Source organism: Equus quagga, unplaced genomic scaffold (assembly GCF_021613505.1).
Source record: "Equus quagga isolate Etosha38 unplaced genomic scaffold, UCLA_HA_Equagga_1.0 73442_RagTag, whole genome shotgun sequence".
Lineage (NCBI taxonomy): Eukaryota > Metazoa > Chordata > Mammalia > Perissodactyla > Equidae > Equus > Equus quagga.
This window is the reverse complement of record NW_025802777.1, coordinates 6,337,925-6,353,555: the sequence shown is the minus strand read 5'-3', so window position 1 is coordinate 6,353,555 and position 15,631 is coordinate 6,337,925. Positions and strand designations below refer to the sequence as shown.

The 15,631-nt window shown below is 39.5% G+C and overlaps 1 protein-coding gene across 1 annotated transcript in view; it reads left to right on the top strand.

Moving 5' to 3' along the window:
• The window catches only part of LOC124234254 (E3 ubiquitin-protein ligase TTC3-like), a 121,475-nt gene that overhangs the window by 90,034 nt on the left and 15,810 nt on the right, over positions 1-15,631 (top strand). The window contains exons 35-38 of the mRNA XM_046651505.1: positions 2,215-2,364; positions 11,604-11,743; positions 14,422-14,490; positions 15,416-15,512. Coding sequence (XP_046507461.1) covers positions 2,215-2,364; positions 11,604-11,743; positions 14,422-14,490; positions 15,416-15,512 — 456 coding nt within the window. The remainder of the gene's footprint in view (positions 1-2,214; positions 2,365-11,603; positions 11,744-14,421; positions 14,491-15,415; positions 15,513-15,631) is intronic.

The window sequence follows — 15,631 nt, the reverse complement described above, 5'->3', positions numbered from 1 at the left end:
ACATTATTGAAAGAATTTAAACATGTAAATTTCTGGGGAAGGCAATTTGGAATTTATTTGCACTCGTATTTGTGTGCAGAGACGAGTGAACAAGGCTATTTGTATATTTGTTTCATCTGTATTTGTGTCAGCAAAAAGTTGATTACAGCCTTAATATCCATCAGTATTGGACTAGTTAAATTATGGTACATCCATATAAGGAAATATTACTCTGTGATTTAAAAACGAAGCAGTTCTGTCATTACCGATATGGAATGATTTACAAGATCAGATGTGTAATTAAGTAGGAAAAAGTAAAGTTGGAACTTTGTGTTGGTACTATTGGTACAAATAACTTTATAGTTTTGGCCAATTATAAAAATAATATAGAGTCTTTAAATTTTTTTAATAAACAAAACTGAAAATTATGAAAGAGAAATTGAAAATTAGCTATGTTCACGTCACCCATGTTAGTATTTTGATATGCAGCCTTCCAGGCCTTATTTTAACTTTTATGTGTAAGTAATCTTTATGAAGATGGGATCATACCATATATGTTGTATTTGAAATTTTCGGTCTTAATATATAATGGACCTTTTTCCATCTCAGATTTTTACCATCATTTTTAATGCATACTTGGTATTCCATCGTATGAATGTATGATAATTTGACCAGTTTCTTATCATTGAACATTTAGATCATATCAGCTTTTCACGCTTACAAACAGTGAACATTTTTGCCTTTGTGAGTATATACCAAGTAGAGTGACTGGTACTGAGTTCTTATACCATACTTACCTTTAAACCTTACCATACTCACCTTTGCTGTTTAATGAGTCAGGTTTTTTGAGCTTTAAATAAATATTTTCATCAGTGTTGGAAAAATTCACAAACACTTTGTTAAATTATCTCTTAGTATCAAGACCTTGATCTTAGCACAACTGATTGCTGGCTTCTCAGCCAGTGAGACTTGCAATTAAGCCCAGCACTGCTGCTTTCTTCTGGGACTTAGGAGTTGCCTAATTTTTCTAAACCTTGGTTTTCTGATCTATAAAAGGTGAAAATATATTTCTTATGGAATTGTAGTGAAGGTTAAATGTAATAACACAGAAATGACAACTTCTTGCCTGTCTGTGTTGGTGATTTGGGGCATATAAACTAATTCATAACATCAGGTTGCTGTTCATTGTGATCCTTTTACTGAATTGAAAATGAAAAGAGAAGTAACTAAGATCTTAAACCATAAAGTCTTACTTGTAGTAAGGTTGACGATTTAATTTATTATTTAAACACGGACTCTATTCGTAGTGCTAAACTTTGAGTCAAGACAGATAAAAACTGGTACACTCCAGGGCACCTGGGATGTATGGTCACCCTGGCCATGATTCACAGTTCTCTAAGTGATAATTCACAGAATTTCAAAACCTTGATGCCCTGCTTTTTTACACTTGGAAGATGCTAAGGTGCTGGGAAAGGTGCAGGAGATGGGAAAGATGGACCAGGTTTGTGCCACTGGGATAGATTCCCAAAGCCTGGCTGCCAAGGTCCCTGGTATCTGTAGAGCAGTTACCCGCAGCTAGAGGAGTTGCCAGCTCACACAGATGCTCCTTTTGGACACGAATGTGTGATGCTGACAGTCTTATCTTATGAAAGGGTTTTAAAAATACTTATATAATTGATGTTTATTGTTGCCAACATTTCATGTTACGGTATTATTTTTGCTTTTTTTTAAGCTGTTCCAAGCGATAGTTTGAAAACGATTCATTGATAATATTTTAACTTGTCTTTTTGAAATAATCAGCAGCTATCCATTTGAAATGCTTAAAAGTAGAGCCAAAGTTAATATGCTCTGTTCCTGTCTAAAATATGCATAATATGTACAGCTTTATAAACCTAATGCATAGTTCTTAATGTTAATTGTGGAGAATGACATTCACATCAAGCTGTTAATGTAATACTGAACCTTTCTAAAACAAATATTCAAAACTAACTATAGTACAGATTGAAAAGTTTCATTATGAATTCCAGTAATATGAATAATTGTATTTAAAAAAAGAGCTGGCCATGCTAAACAGTGTTTAGGGGTTTTTAATTTTTGAATTATTGTGACATTTTCCTTGTAAATTTTCATCTGCCTTTTATTCTCCTTTGTTTATTTTAAGAGACAATTCAGAACAAGGTCAGAAATAGGCATTTTAAACTACTATTAATAGATAACTTTATAATTTACTTTTAGGGGGACATTTCACAGATTGAAAAGGAGTACCAAGTTTTACAAGAGCAGCTTAAGGAAGCGTTTGAAAATTATGAGCAGAGAAAGCTCAACAGCTCAGAAGAGACCAGGGACCTGGAAGAAAAGTTGAAAAGGAACGTAGAAGAAAACAAGGTAATCCTGTCTGAAGCCTCATAATGAGGAGGATTGTGCTTGTGCCGGTCAGTTAGCTGAGCTGCATTGTTGGCTGAACAGGATTCTTTCTCAGTATTGCCTGTTGCACGTTTCTCTGGCGTATTAAAGGGACAGTGTTTTTTGCAGTTTTAGAATCTCTACAAGTTGCCTTATAAGAAAATGGCTGTAAATCTGGGTTTTCATTTACCTATAATTCAGTTTGCTTGATTAACTAAAATTATTTTCTGATGACTAAGTCCTGAGTTAGAGTGTTGCTTATATTGAGGGGCAGTGTAGCATTAGTTGGTTGGAGTGTGAGCACTGAGTCAGACTGACTAGATTCACATCCAGCCTTGGTTCCACCTAGTTCTCATCTTGGGCAAATTACTTAACTCCTCTGTGCTTTAGTTTCTTATTTGGAAAATTTGGGTAATAAAAGCTCCCATTTGGTGGCGTTAGATTAATACTTGTAAAGTGCTTAAGACTGCCTAGTGTATAGTAAGGGCCCTGTAAGGATTGCCTGCCACTGTTATTACTGTGGTTACTATCATCATCTTCATCTTACTCCTAAGGAAGTGCAAGAATTACACATAGAGCTTAGGCATCCCAAAACTGTAAAGTCACCCAGAGTATCTTGTTTGAGTCTCCTTATCTAGAATTCTGTTAGCTAAGATCAGTCATCAGTTACATTAACTGCTCTTGGAATAATACTAATTAGTGGCAAGGCCAGATTGAATTAGTGGGAAAACAGAATTATAGATGCGAGGGAGTCATGGTGTATTTCTTTTTAAAAGTTAAGTTCTTGTGTACAGAAGTAACAAAGGGGTATTAGTCCATTTAAGAAAGGAAGGATTTATTCCAGAAGTCTGGATCAATAGCTGGGGTAACATATTAAATAGAAGAAAATTAGCTTAGTGGGACCTTAATCAAGAAATTCATGTATTGAGATTTAAGTATACCCAGAAGGAAAAGGTCATTTTAGAAAGGTAGCCATTATAACATTCCTTGTGACATGTTTTTACCTGGGATGGGACTGAGGAGAGTTGCCTGGTTGAATGAGGTCTTCCTGATGGGAGAGGAAAAAACAAACAAAAGTAAAACCCTACACACAACCCCCCAACTGGGAAAAAATATTTGTCAATCGTATATCTGACAAGGGGTTAATTCCATAATATGTAAAGAACTCACGCAACTCAACAAAAAATCCAACAACTCGATAAAAAAATGGACAGGGGATATGAACAGACATTTCTCCAAAGAAGATATACAGATGGCTAATAGGCACATGGAAAGATGCTCATCATCACTGATCATCAGGGAAATGCAAATCAAAACTACACTAAGGTATCACCTTACACCCATTAGAGTGGCGAAAATAATCAAAACAAAAAATAAGTGTTGGAGAGGTTGTGGAGAAAAAGGAACCCTCATACACTGCTGGTGGGATTGCAAACTGGTGCAGCCACTATGGGAAATAGTACGGAGATTTCTCAAAAAATTAAAAATAGAAATACCATATGACCCAGCCATTTTACTACTGGATATCTATCCAGAGAGCTTGAAATCAGCAATTCAAAGAGACCCTTTTGCCCCTATGTTCAGTGCAGCATTATTCACAATAGCTAAGACGTGGAAGCAACCTAAGTGCCCATCCACTGATGACTGGATAAAGAAGATATGGTGTGTGTATGCACGTACGCGCGCGCACACGTGCGTGTACACACACACACACACACACACACACAATGGAATACTACTCAGCCATAAAAAAGGATAAAATCGTCCCATTCACAACAACATCGATGGACCTCGAGGGTATTATGTTAAGTGAAATAAGCCAGATAGAGAAAGACAATCTCTGTATGACTCCACTCATATCTGGAAGATAAACACATGGGCAAAGAGAACAGATTAGTGGTTACCAAGGGTAAAGGTGGTAGGGGGTGGGCACAAAGGGTGAAGTGGTGCACCCACAACATGACTGACAAATAATAATGTACAACTGAAATTTCGCAAGGTTGTAAACTATCATAACCTCAATAAATAAAATAAAACAAAACTCTGCACAGTGACTCATAGAACACTAATTGGAATAAGCTACTTGGGGGGCCTAAGTTTTATAAACTTCGTATTGCCTCAGGGAAATTCAGTTTTAATAAATCCATATGAGAATGCCTGTGGCCACCTGATTAAGTAATGAGGGCTGATTTGGGGACACAGGCACTTAAGGTAGCATCTGGTGAGTGAGGTTTATGTCTTTCTGGCAGAGGCTTGTCCAGCTTTATGAACTGGTCTGACTGGGTCCTGTAGTATTTGTGCAGTTCATCAGGCTTCTTTCTTTGTACACTTGATCAAGAAATTTACAGTGACTCAAGCACCCAGGGAGGAGGGCTAGAGGACGCAGCGCCTCTGACCGGTGGGCTGAGGCTCTTGCTTTTTACCTTCGCTAAGGCTCTGGGTCTGGTTCAGGTGGTTGTCCTCAAGTCCGTATTTTGAAAGAGCCATTATTAGTCCCCCAAATTACAGGCCTGTTAGGTTGTTAGACCTCCCATGTCAAATGTGTACCCATTTCCTATTCAGGATAAGTTGCTCATCTGAGTTCCTTAGGTTGTCCACACAAGAGGAGATGAGATTTAGCTGTGGCTATTTCTTTACTAATCATGATTATGCTCGTAATTGGCTGGGGAAATCTTTTATAAACATAAGAAGTTTGTGGCTCTTATTGATTGTTCTCTTGGCCTTGGACTCTCTAGATCACTGAGGTTATCAGCTAGTGTTAAAGTTACTTGATACCACATTTAGTTGTATTAGGTGTGACACCCCTTCCCCCTTAGAGAGAAGAGAGAGGCAAACAACTGCAAACCATGCTTACGAACTCGATCAGTGGAATCAGACGGCCTCGGTGGCACTCCAGCACCACCACTTAATAGCTTTGTGACCTTAGACAGTTTACTCAACCTCTTCAACTCTCAGCTTCCTCATTAATAAAATAACCTCTACTTCCTAGGTTTGTGAGGACTCACGGGCAGTAGGAAAAGAGTGGGGGGTGGCCAGAGATGATAAATCTAGTGAAGGAAGAATTATCCCACCTAAAATGCCAGTCCTGCCCCTGTTGAGAAACATCAGTTGTTTATAAAGTGGTTGAAGTGTGCTTAGCACATACACAGCATCAGTAAAAATCCGAGCCAGCCATTGTACATAGCTGATGGGGTTTTATTATCAGGAGCTAGGAATGGCCCTAATAGATAGTTAGGCCAGTTATCTGTTCTCTGCCAGAGAAAAATAGCTATTCTAAAGCCAGAGTCTCCTGTTGTTTGTGTAACATAGCTCTAACCGCAACTGGCAGGTTATAACTGGTTGCAGTATTGCTCAGGGGCGTATGTTCTTTTCTGTTTTATTAAGATAAAATTCACATTATAGAAAATTCACCATTTTAACCATTATGAAGTATACAATTCAGTGGTTTTCAGTATAGTCACAATGTTGTGTAACCATCACCACTGTCTAGTTCCAGAACCATTTTTCATCACCCAAAAAGAAACCCTGTACCTGTTAAGTAGTCACTCCCCATCTTAGGACATAGGATCTTAAGGTACTTTAATGAGATTTTCCTATAGTTGATGGGAATTTAGTTGATGTTGGCTCTTAAAAACACAGAATAATTATGGCCCAGAATAACTTATGGAGTAGAATTTTGGAACGTTGTACTGTTTCTGCATTAGAACAGAATCTTGGGCCCTGCCTGCCAAAACTTCTCAGCCCACATCTGTGTAGAGGTGGGGTTTTCCTATTCAGTCATGGTCCTTGCCAAATTCAGTCTTTTTTTAAATCTAACGTTTATAGAGCTCATATTACATATGTACCATACTCAAATGGAAATTTTTACGTATATTAATTTATTTAATCTCAAAACAATCCTAGTATACTAGTGTTACCGTATAGTACACTGGTATTATCTCCATTTTACTGATAAGGAAATGGAGGCAAGAGCAGCTAATGCAACTCGCTGAAAGCCACACCAGTGCTAAGTGGCAGAACAGTGAGTGAGTGTCAGGCTCCAGGTCCCTCACTGTTGTCCCCCCTTGAGAGAATCTCAGTTCCACAACCAGCTAGAAAACATCTCAGCACTTCGCTAGCAGTGTAGGTGTATCAGTTAATTGCTCCCATAATAATGCTGAGTAACAGTCACCCACAAAACCTCAGTGATACGTACCAATAAACACTAAGTGTGTGAGTCTGTGGGTTAGCTGATCCCGTTGGGCTTGGCTGGACTGTTTCACCTTTGGGTCTGCTAGGGCTCTGCTGTTCTTGGCTGTGCTTGCTCACATATCTGGGGCGTCTTTCTATGGATTGATCTAGAATGGCCTCAGCTGGGATGGGGCAATGAGCTCTGCTCCACATGAAGTCTTTCATCTTTCAATAAGTGCAAGGGCAAGCGAGGACAGTCAGACAAGCACTTTTCAAGCGTCTGCTGACATCAAGTCTGCTAATATCCCATTACGCAAAGCAAGTCACTTAGCCAGCCCGAATTCCAGGGGCGGGGGAGAGAGACTGCCTCTTTAGTGAAAGGGACTGCAGGGTCCTATGACAAAGGGTATACATATAGAGAGGGTGCAGGACGGGCCTAGGAATGCTATCCCTGTGCCACAGTATGTTAGTACCAATAATTAACTAACAGTAATTACCAAGAGCTTGAAACCCTTCTGTGCTTGGGCCTCCCTTGTCTCTGGCCTCTCCCTTACCAGTTCTCTGCATTGTCCTCTACACTTAATGGGTAGCATTGGTCATATGATTTATCACTTCGGGACCTTTTCCCAGCACTGTCCTTCCTACAGCAGGTGGCCTTCTTCCTCCCCAAGCCTGGCTCGCTCCTCTTCATCCTTTGGGTCCAGCTCAGGCATTTAGGTCTGTGATCCATTTTGAGTTAATTTCTGTGTGTGGTGTAGTAATTATCTTTTATGCATATTTCCCCCACCAAACTGTGATCTCCCTGAGAGTAAGGACTGTTTGCTAGTGATCTTTGCATCTCAGTGTACAAGACCAGGATCTCTGCCAATGTTATCCATCAGTGTGTCCTTGGGCCCCTGAAGAACTGGGTTTAATGAATTGTATCTTCATATTCTGTGTCAGCCTACATCAGAGGGCATCAGGCATGCACATTCTCTGAGGATTGTTGCTTTCTTTATTGCTGGTACGTAGTTGAGGATATTACCTGTTCTCTCATTTGACAAATGTTTATCGGATGCTCCCTTAAGTGCCAGGCTCTGTGCTGCTCTTTGGGACTCTTATGCAGCATCCTCTTTAGGAGGCCCTAAGAAGTCGTTTCTCTCTGTTCTCACTACCTGGGCTTCTTTATGCAGCGGGCTTGTTTATATTTTGTGGATACTGAATTATAGCTCATTGTATTTCCTCCTTGTCTCCCAGAAAGTTTTAATGCTGTTTCCAAAGAATGGTTCTGACCTCGTGTCATTTATTTTTATATTACTCTCACTTATGATTTTACATTATCATTCTTACCTTTTTATTCTCTTTACCTACTTAGCATTCTTTTTATTTTGTCTCTTTAAGTTATATATATTATGGAAGGCACTTCAGATATTTATTTTGGAACAAAGTTGAGGTTTAAAACAAGAAGTATGGTAACCAAATGTTATCTAATTGAGAAAAAGACCAAGTAGAGGATACAGTTGTACGTAGCCTCTTCTTTCTTTTCTTCTAATATTTCAAAGAAAAGGATTCAGATCATTCTCTTTCATGTAGTCGGAGACAGGCTCATGATAGCTGACCTAGTTAGCGCTTGAGGCAGCAGTGTCATTAAAGGGTGGTTAGTACAAACAGCAGATGAACTCATGTAGCATTTTCCATGGCTGAGCTGTAAGTGCGTGTGTTTATAATACTTGTGCCGTTTGATACCTGAACTCCTTTAGGTACTTGTTGCCAGGTAGGTTCTTATGCCTGAGTATAACCTTGTGGTTGCACATCATCTCCCGGCCAAAGGGCTGAATGCAAGGTGAAGTCATTGGCTTGGAATAGAGGCACAGGGTAGGCGAGAAAAACAAGGTTGGCTTGGCTGCCGGCAGCAAGGCGTGCGTGTGGACATTGGTCATGGTAACAGGAGCGAACCAGGTGGAATACAGGATTTTGCAAGTAGAGTAGGCATAGGGGAAACCTCAGTCACGGTAATGACTCAACAAGTTCAGGATCAGCAAGGAAAATGTGAGTGGACCTGTCCCCATGCTGGAGGGAATGTCACTGAACTGTCGTTGAACCTCTGCTGCCTGAGAACAGTTGGCCTGCGCATCGCAAGGCCACTGAAATCAATCCTCGCCCTGCGGTAGGACTCGGAAGTCTTTAAGGACCTGGACTGGTTAGCAAATCTGCCTCCCAGGAACATGAAAACCTTGGCGTCCAAGGCTGAAGAGTCCTTCCTCTAAGTTGAAGTCACCTTTGACCAGAGGGTCATTACTTCCCTGAACTCTGCACTCTGTATAGGTTGGTTCCAGGGTACCTCATCCTCTCTGAGGGAGCATGCCCCCAGTTTCTGTAGCTGAACCCCTGTCCTCAGTGACCTAGTCACGTCCTAAGCCTAAGCGGGAGGTTCAGCCTACGGGAACCAGATAGGAGGTGGAATTTAAACGTTCCCAAAGCACAGGTGAAAAGTGAGGGTTTCATTAAGCAGTCGTTGCTATTACTAGAATTTCAAACTGGAAACTATTAAAATTTAAGCTGTTTCTTTTTGTTGTTTCTTATAAATATTGCTCTATTCTCTGATTCACATATTATTAGAAATATTAAATAGAGAGTGTTTTACTTATAAGTGACTGGTATTTATAAATATTTGCTCCACCTCTACCTCTGCTAGCATTGAATGGAAAAATGACATAAAACTTTTAGAGTGTTTGTAGGTTCAGAAGTTGTTTCAAAAAGCAACACCTTCATAAGAAAGCTGACAAAGAAGGGGGGTCTCAAGCGGTGTTGTAACCTAACTGTCCAGGGGCACAGGGTGACTGACACTGCCTCAAAATACAGTTTTTCAGTTCTTGTTGTCACAGTGCCTGAAATTCTGGCAGGTATCCCAACGCAGATGCCTCAGTGACCAAGCCAGAGGCGTCACATTTATGTTTTATAAAGCAAACAAAAACTATTGGACTTGCCAAATAAAACATGTCTGCAGACGACCTCTATAGATTAAAGACTCATTTAGGCTGGAGAGTGAAGTGTGAGTACTTCTGGGCAAGTTGAAGTGCTTCTTCAGAATACTGTACTGGACTCAGGTGCTCTTAGTGGGGAGGGATTTGGAGGAAAGGCATTTTTCAGTATGCCCTTGGGAGTTGGGCATGCTCTCAGTTGCGGGTGCTTAATTTAGGGGTCCAGCAAAACCTGAGGGTGTTTGGGGGGTCCCCACAGGACAGAACCGAGTGCCGAAAGTAAGACAGACATGAATCTTTTCAAAACTCTCAGAGGAAATTCTTAATTTTCTCCTCTTCACCCCTGTACCACATGTCTCTGCTCCCAGAACCCAGGCTAAGACTGTTTCTTCTCCAGTCAAATAAACCCTCCTGGTCTGGGAACCTGCCCTCCCAACACCATAGACCTCCTTTTATTCAGTTTACCACTGTAACCATGAGCTTTTTGGAAGAGAAGTATTGCACATTTAATTGACATTTCTAATATAGCTTTTTATGGGAAAATGCATTCCAAGTTACGAGCAACCAACTGGTAAATGGATTTTGGGATTGTAGTATGTTCATAGGGTGGGAGTTGCCCATATTGGGAAAGGTGGTTTTGGGAAGCAAAACCCGCCTGACTTGATGGTGAGCTGGTCTGTCCTAGAATAGCCTGCTTGACTAGAAGTACCTGTAATGTGCAGGTAATCGAGACTTAGAAGTATGGTATTCCCTTCTGAGTGGTTATGTTGAAAGACTGCTTGGATTGAGTATTTTTATTCTTTTGATTTGTGGTCTTTGTCAGATACTTGTAAATTTCTGCTCTGTCCCATCAAAATGATTGCGGGGTCAAAACTATTGAGTTCTTATGTATATTTTATTCATTCCTAGGTTTATTTAAATGTCTGTATCTAGGTTAATTTCTCTGTTTCCCATGCCTCCTAGCCTAGTACATCTGCCTTACTCTCCTTTTTTGTTAATAGGGTTTTGTTTAGTTATTCATCCAACTTCTCTCAACTTCCGCTTTACATCTTATATCCGTTCTATTCTTGTAAAGTTTCCCCTATTTCTTTTTATCATTCCTAGTATTAACACCATCATCTTCATTGTCTTTCACCTGGACTATTGCAGTGGGGTTTTAAGAGATTTTACCTTCCTCTAATAGAGAGTTCTTAACATTAAGGGTTAAAATCCATAATGGCCTATGAAATCAGTTAAATGATGGTGACTGGAATTGATTTTAATAATTGAATAGAACAGAAATATCAGATGGTGAGGACAATTATTTTTTCAGTTTTATGTACGTGTGCTTGCATACTTATATATGTATGTACATTTGTTGTGAATCATTAAAATGTGTTTGTTACTGTGCGTCACAGTCAAGAAAATATGAGGGCCACTGTTCTAGTCTACACTTCCCTGTACCTTCCCACCCACCCCTAATCCACTTCTGTGTCTTTCAGAGTTATTTTTCCAAAACAAGAATCTCCTTATCTCATTGCCCTGCTCAAGAGCCTTCTCTGGCTCCCTGTTGTCTGAGGATCAGGTCCACAGTCCTTAGCATGGCTTACAAGGCCCTTCATAATTTGAACCCAAGGCACCTCTGGTGCCGTTCTCCCTGCCCTGCCTTCCATACATCCGCTGCGTACTCCAGCCACGCAGCCCTCTTGCTTTTGTCCAGACATGCCTTACTTTTTTATCCTTCTACCTCGCTAGTCCCACTGCTTGGAATCTGTTCTCCGTGTGGCAGACTCATTTTTGAGGGCGGAAATGAGATATCACTGATGTTGAGAAGCCCTTCCCAAGTACCAGAGAGTCCGCCATGCCTCTGTCCATTCCTGTTTTACGGCCCCCTCTCTGGCCTGATGTGGTGAGGGCAGGTGAGGCCAAGGCTGTGTGTTGTGCGACTTTGTGTCCCCGGCTCAGCCAAGGTAGCACAGCCTGCTGCAGTGTCTTCTGCTGTACTGGACTCACTGATTGAACGTAGCACACCACCGCAGTTCTGGTCTTTCGGGCTCTTTTTCTTTCAGTAAATCATCCTATTTATTTAAGTACTTTCTAAAACGTTTTTAGATCTCAAAGACAGAATTAGATTGGTTCCTCGAAGATTTGGAAAAGGAAATTAAAAAATGGCAACAGGAGAAGAAAGATATCCAAGAGAGACTGAAAGCACTGAAGAAGAAAATGAAAAGGGTTTTAAATGCCTGTGACATGTAAGTAACAATTGAAAAGCAATGATTTTTGTTTTTTTAAATTGGGTTTTTTTGGGGTTATTTTTATTTTTGGTACTCAATTTCAAACTATCAAGTAAAGTGAAAATTTTGTTTGCTATTTTTACCTCATTTTAAACAACATCCATTGGGGAATTATCTCACCTAAAACTTTTTCTAAACCTGTCATGTTTGCACATAAATAACAGTGGGGCTTCAAATCGACAAAGAACTTACTTCCTTTTGGTCTGAACACCACGCATGATTGTGAACAATACCGTCGACCCTTTTTCTTTATCTGTACAATGAGGGGGCTAGTCTAGATGTAAGGTTCTTTCCAGCACTAAGATTCTGGGATGATTATTTTATTTATAATTACTTCTATCCTGAATCTTTTAATTATTAAAATTTGGTCATGTAGTATGAAGGATTTGGTGATACATACAGATATTACAGTTGTCAGATGGGCCAAGTTTGTTTTAAGATTCTCTAGGATCAATTGCTAACTCCTCTTCCCTGAACAGTGATATGTCATATGATTCCTCAGTTTAATTGTTATCTACTACTGTGGAACAAAACACCCAAAACTCAGTGGCTTAAATTAACAGCCATTTTATTCGATCATGATGTTGCAATCTGTGCTCAGTTCAGCTGGGCCGTTCTCGTGCTGGTCTTGCCCGTGGTTCCTCCTGTGGCCGCATTTAGCTGGGAATTGCTGAGGCTGCGCTCAGCTGGGATGCTGCGAGTCTTCACCTCTTTCCCTTCCTGTAGTTTCAGAGCTTCTCCCTCTCCGTGTGGCCTCTTCGTGTGACTCTTGTCTGTGTGATCTCCAGCATGGTAGCCAGACTTCTTGTTGGGTGGCTAAGGGCTTCCAAGAGGGTAGAAGTGGAAGCTGCCAAGCTTTCTGAAGGTTCAGGCCCAGAACTGTCAGAGCATCACTTACCCCACGTTGTGTTGTTTCAAGCAAATTGTGGCCTAATCCAGATTGAAGGGCAGGAATAACGGGAGGCGTGGTTCACTGGGGGCCACACTGCCTCACTCACCTTTTAGGACATTTTGTTGGTTCCATTTGCCATCCCATGTGATCAGATGACTTTCGTTATGAGTCTTGGTAGCATAGCATTTGGGCAGTTTTTAGGCATTCCTTAAAAGAATGATGAAATATGAAACATTGCCTGTGTCGTGTCATTTGGATCATGTCAAAGTAGTTTCATTAGTAGAACACATTTATGGAAAAGATAATGTCTGTAAAGTTCTTTACCTCTTAATATTTGCACAGGTCTAGTCTTAATTGTTATTCAAGCTTATTCAAAATTCAAGGATATTTATATTTAATATATATTTTTATATGCTCAATTCAGACATCCTATCAAACTAGACAAATGAGGCTACTGATAAAAATTTTTTCTGTGCTAGCATAAAAATTAACCATTTGTGCTGAGGAATAAACTTTTGTTGGGTGAGGAAGAGTCTCTCTGAGCTAACATCTGTTGCCAATCTTCCTCTTTTTTTACTTGAGGAAGATTAGCCCTGAGCCAACATTTGTGCCAGTCTTCCTCTATGGGTCACTGCCACAGCATGGCTGATGAGTGGTGTAGGTCCGCACCCAGGATTTGAACCCAACAACCTGGGCTGCCGAAGTGGAGTGCACCGGACTTAACCACTTCACCATGGGGCCAGCCCCAGGAATAAACTTTTTATTTTCTTTTTCACACTATTAATATATTTCTTTGCCTTTTTCTGTCACAAGTTAAAGATAAGCCATAAGCTTCTCTGTACTTTTTGCACTTGCCAAATAAATGCTTTAAAGCTAAATTTTTATATTTAGATTTTAAAGTAAAATTTTAAAACTTTTTGGATCTCTTAGAGAAGCACAAAAAATATGAGGAATGATTTCATTGATTTTTCTGTGCTTTGGATCACACTTAATCTTCATGAAGAAATGAATGGGACATAGGAGCTCATGATTGGTGCAGTGATACAAACCACAGATGACTATGAAAGAAGGCAGAAATTGTATGAAAGAGCTACCCAGTGTTGAGTACTCAGAGGAAGTATTTTACAAAAGAAGAAAAATGGCATGTAAACTGGTTCTTCGTGAAAACTTGGGATTTTTAGCAAGTAGAGATAATTTTTAAAAGTGTGTAGGAGAGCAGGAAAGTAGAGACAGAACCCATCTTGTGCAGGGCATTGCTCAAGAATCAAAGATTTACACACTTTCTGTGAAGCGTTTTCAGACTGTGTGGCATGCGTGAGTGCGTGTGTGTGTTAACTGGACTTTAAGTTCTGTTGTAAAGAATAGAAGGCTGTTCTCATTTTGAGTGAGAACCGTGGGCATGCTGATGATGCGCTGGCAGCACCTGTACTCCTCTGTCTCGTGTTGGACCCCCTGGAGGCTCTCCTTGAAGTGGACTGGGGCAGGGGGATCTGCACAGCAAGCGTGTGGCTCAGAGTGAAGAAAAAGGTCATCTGCCCTCCAGGTGTAAAAGAAAAATTTCCCAAAATGGAAAATGACCCAAATTCTTTGCCTATTTAGAAGATATTAGAAATGAAACAAAATGTAGAAATTTACAAAGAATTCAAGAAATGTTTGTATGGGTATGGGTAGAATTTACTATGTAGGATTGTGTTTTTAAAAATCTTTTAAAATTAATTAAAATTTGGTGATTATGCTTTTATAGGTATACCCAGAAAAAAGATGGAGATGATAAGGAACATGAATTACTTCTGGATCAGTCCCTTGAAATCAGGCAAATTATGCTCAAATTTATTTTTAATATTTCATTATACTTTTAATACCAGGGACACAGGCCCACTAGACTTCTCAATGTATTGTTGCTTGTCTGTGTCTTTCAAGTAATTATGTTTCTCTTTTCTTTATTTCTGTTTCTATTTTATTCTTTAAAATAATATTTAAATAGATTTATTCTTTAAGTATCTTTGTTTTACAGTGTTCCTACTTCCATTTCACATTGTCAGTATAAGAAATCCTGAATTTATTGTTGTTGACTACTCGTCTTTTCCCTTGAATTAACGTGAAACTAAAAGTATTTTCAAAACTTTTCTTTTCTGTTACTTGAAATAATCCCAACTATATTATGGTAGTTTGTTGCTCTACAGTTAAAGGTTTATTAAACAATTTTTATTATGAACCTATAAAAAGTTTCCTTTTCACCTTTATTAATGGGAATAATATTTTCATATACTGGTAACAACTATATTCAGTATTAGCTGTTGTTGTAGTCTGCTTTTCTTGTTTAATATTGTTTGATATACACATTGCCAGGAACAACTTTGTACAGATTGCTTTTTTCCTTTGGGTTATTTCCTTGTAATATATGGCAAAATAGAATTTCTGACTCAAAGGATGAAGGATGTTCTATAAAGTTGATAAATATAGTCAGATTATACTCCACCTAACCTCATAAAAATGGTGAATCACTTTCTCAACATTCCCACCAAATGCTCACTTTTAATTTCATATCTTCCTTAGACCATTTGTAAAGTGCAAAGAGCACTTGTGAATCTGTATCAGATGGTAAATATTAGGCAAGAAGTACTCTAGAAGATAGCATTTAAGTCTTTTTGTGACATGACTTCAGAGTTGGCCTGGCTTAAGACTTTGTGATCTCACTAGTTAAGTTTTTTTAAGAAGTTTTTCTTTAATATTTGCAGTAATACATTTACAAATGAGAAAATGAAAGTAGAAGAGTGTATAAAGAAAGGGAAAGAGCATTATGAAGAGTGTCTTCAGAGAGCTGTGGCTGCTGAGGTGAGTCCCGGGCTCCTGGAGACTGACAGACACAGCAGGATGCCGTTCATTTGCTTTGTGTTTAATTACACAGGAGGCATAACAACGTTGCTGAGAAGTGCAGGGGCTCAGAGATGTCA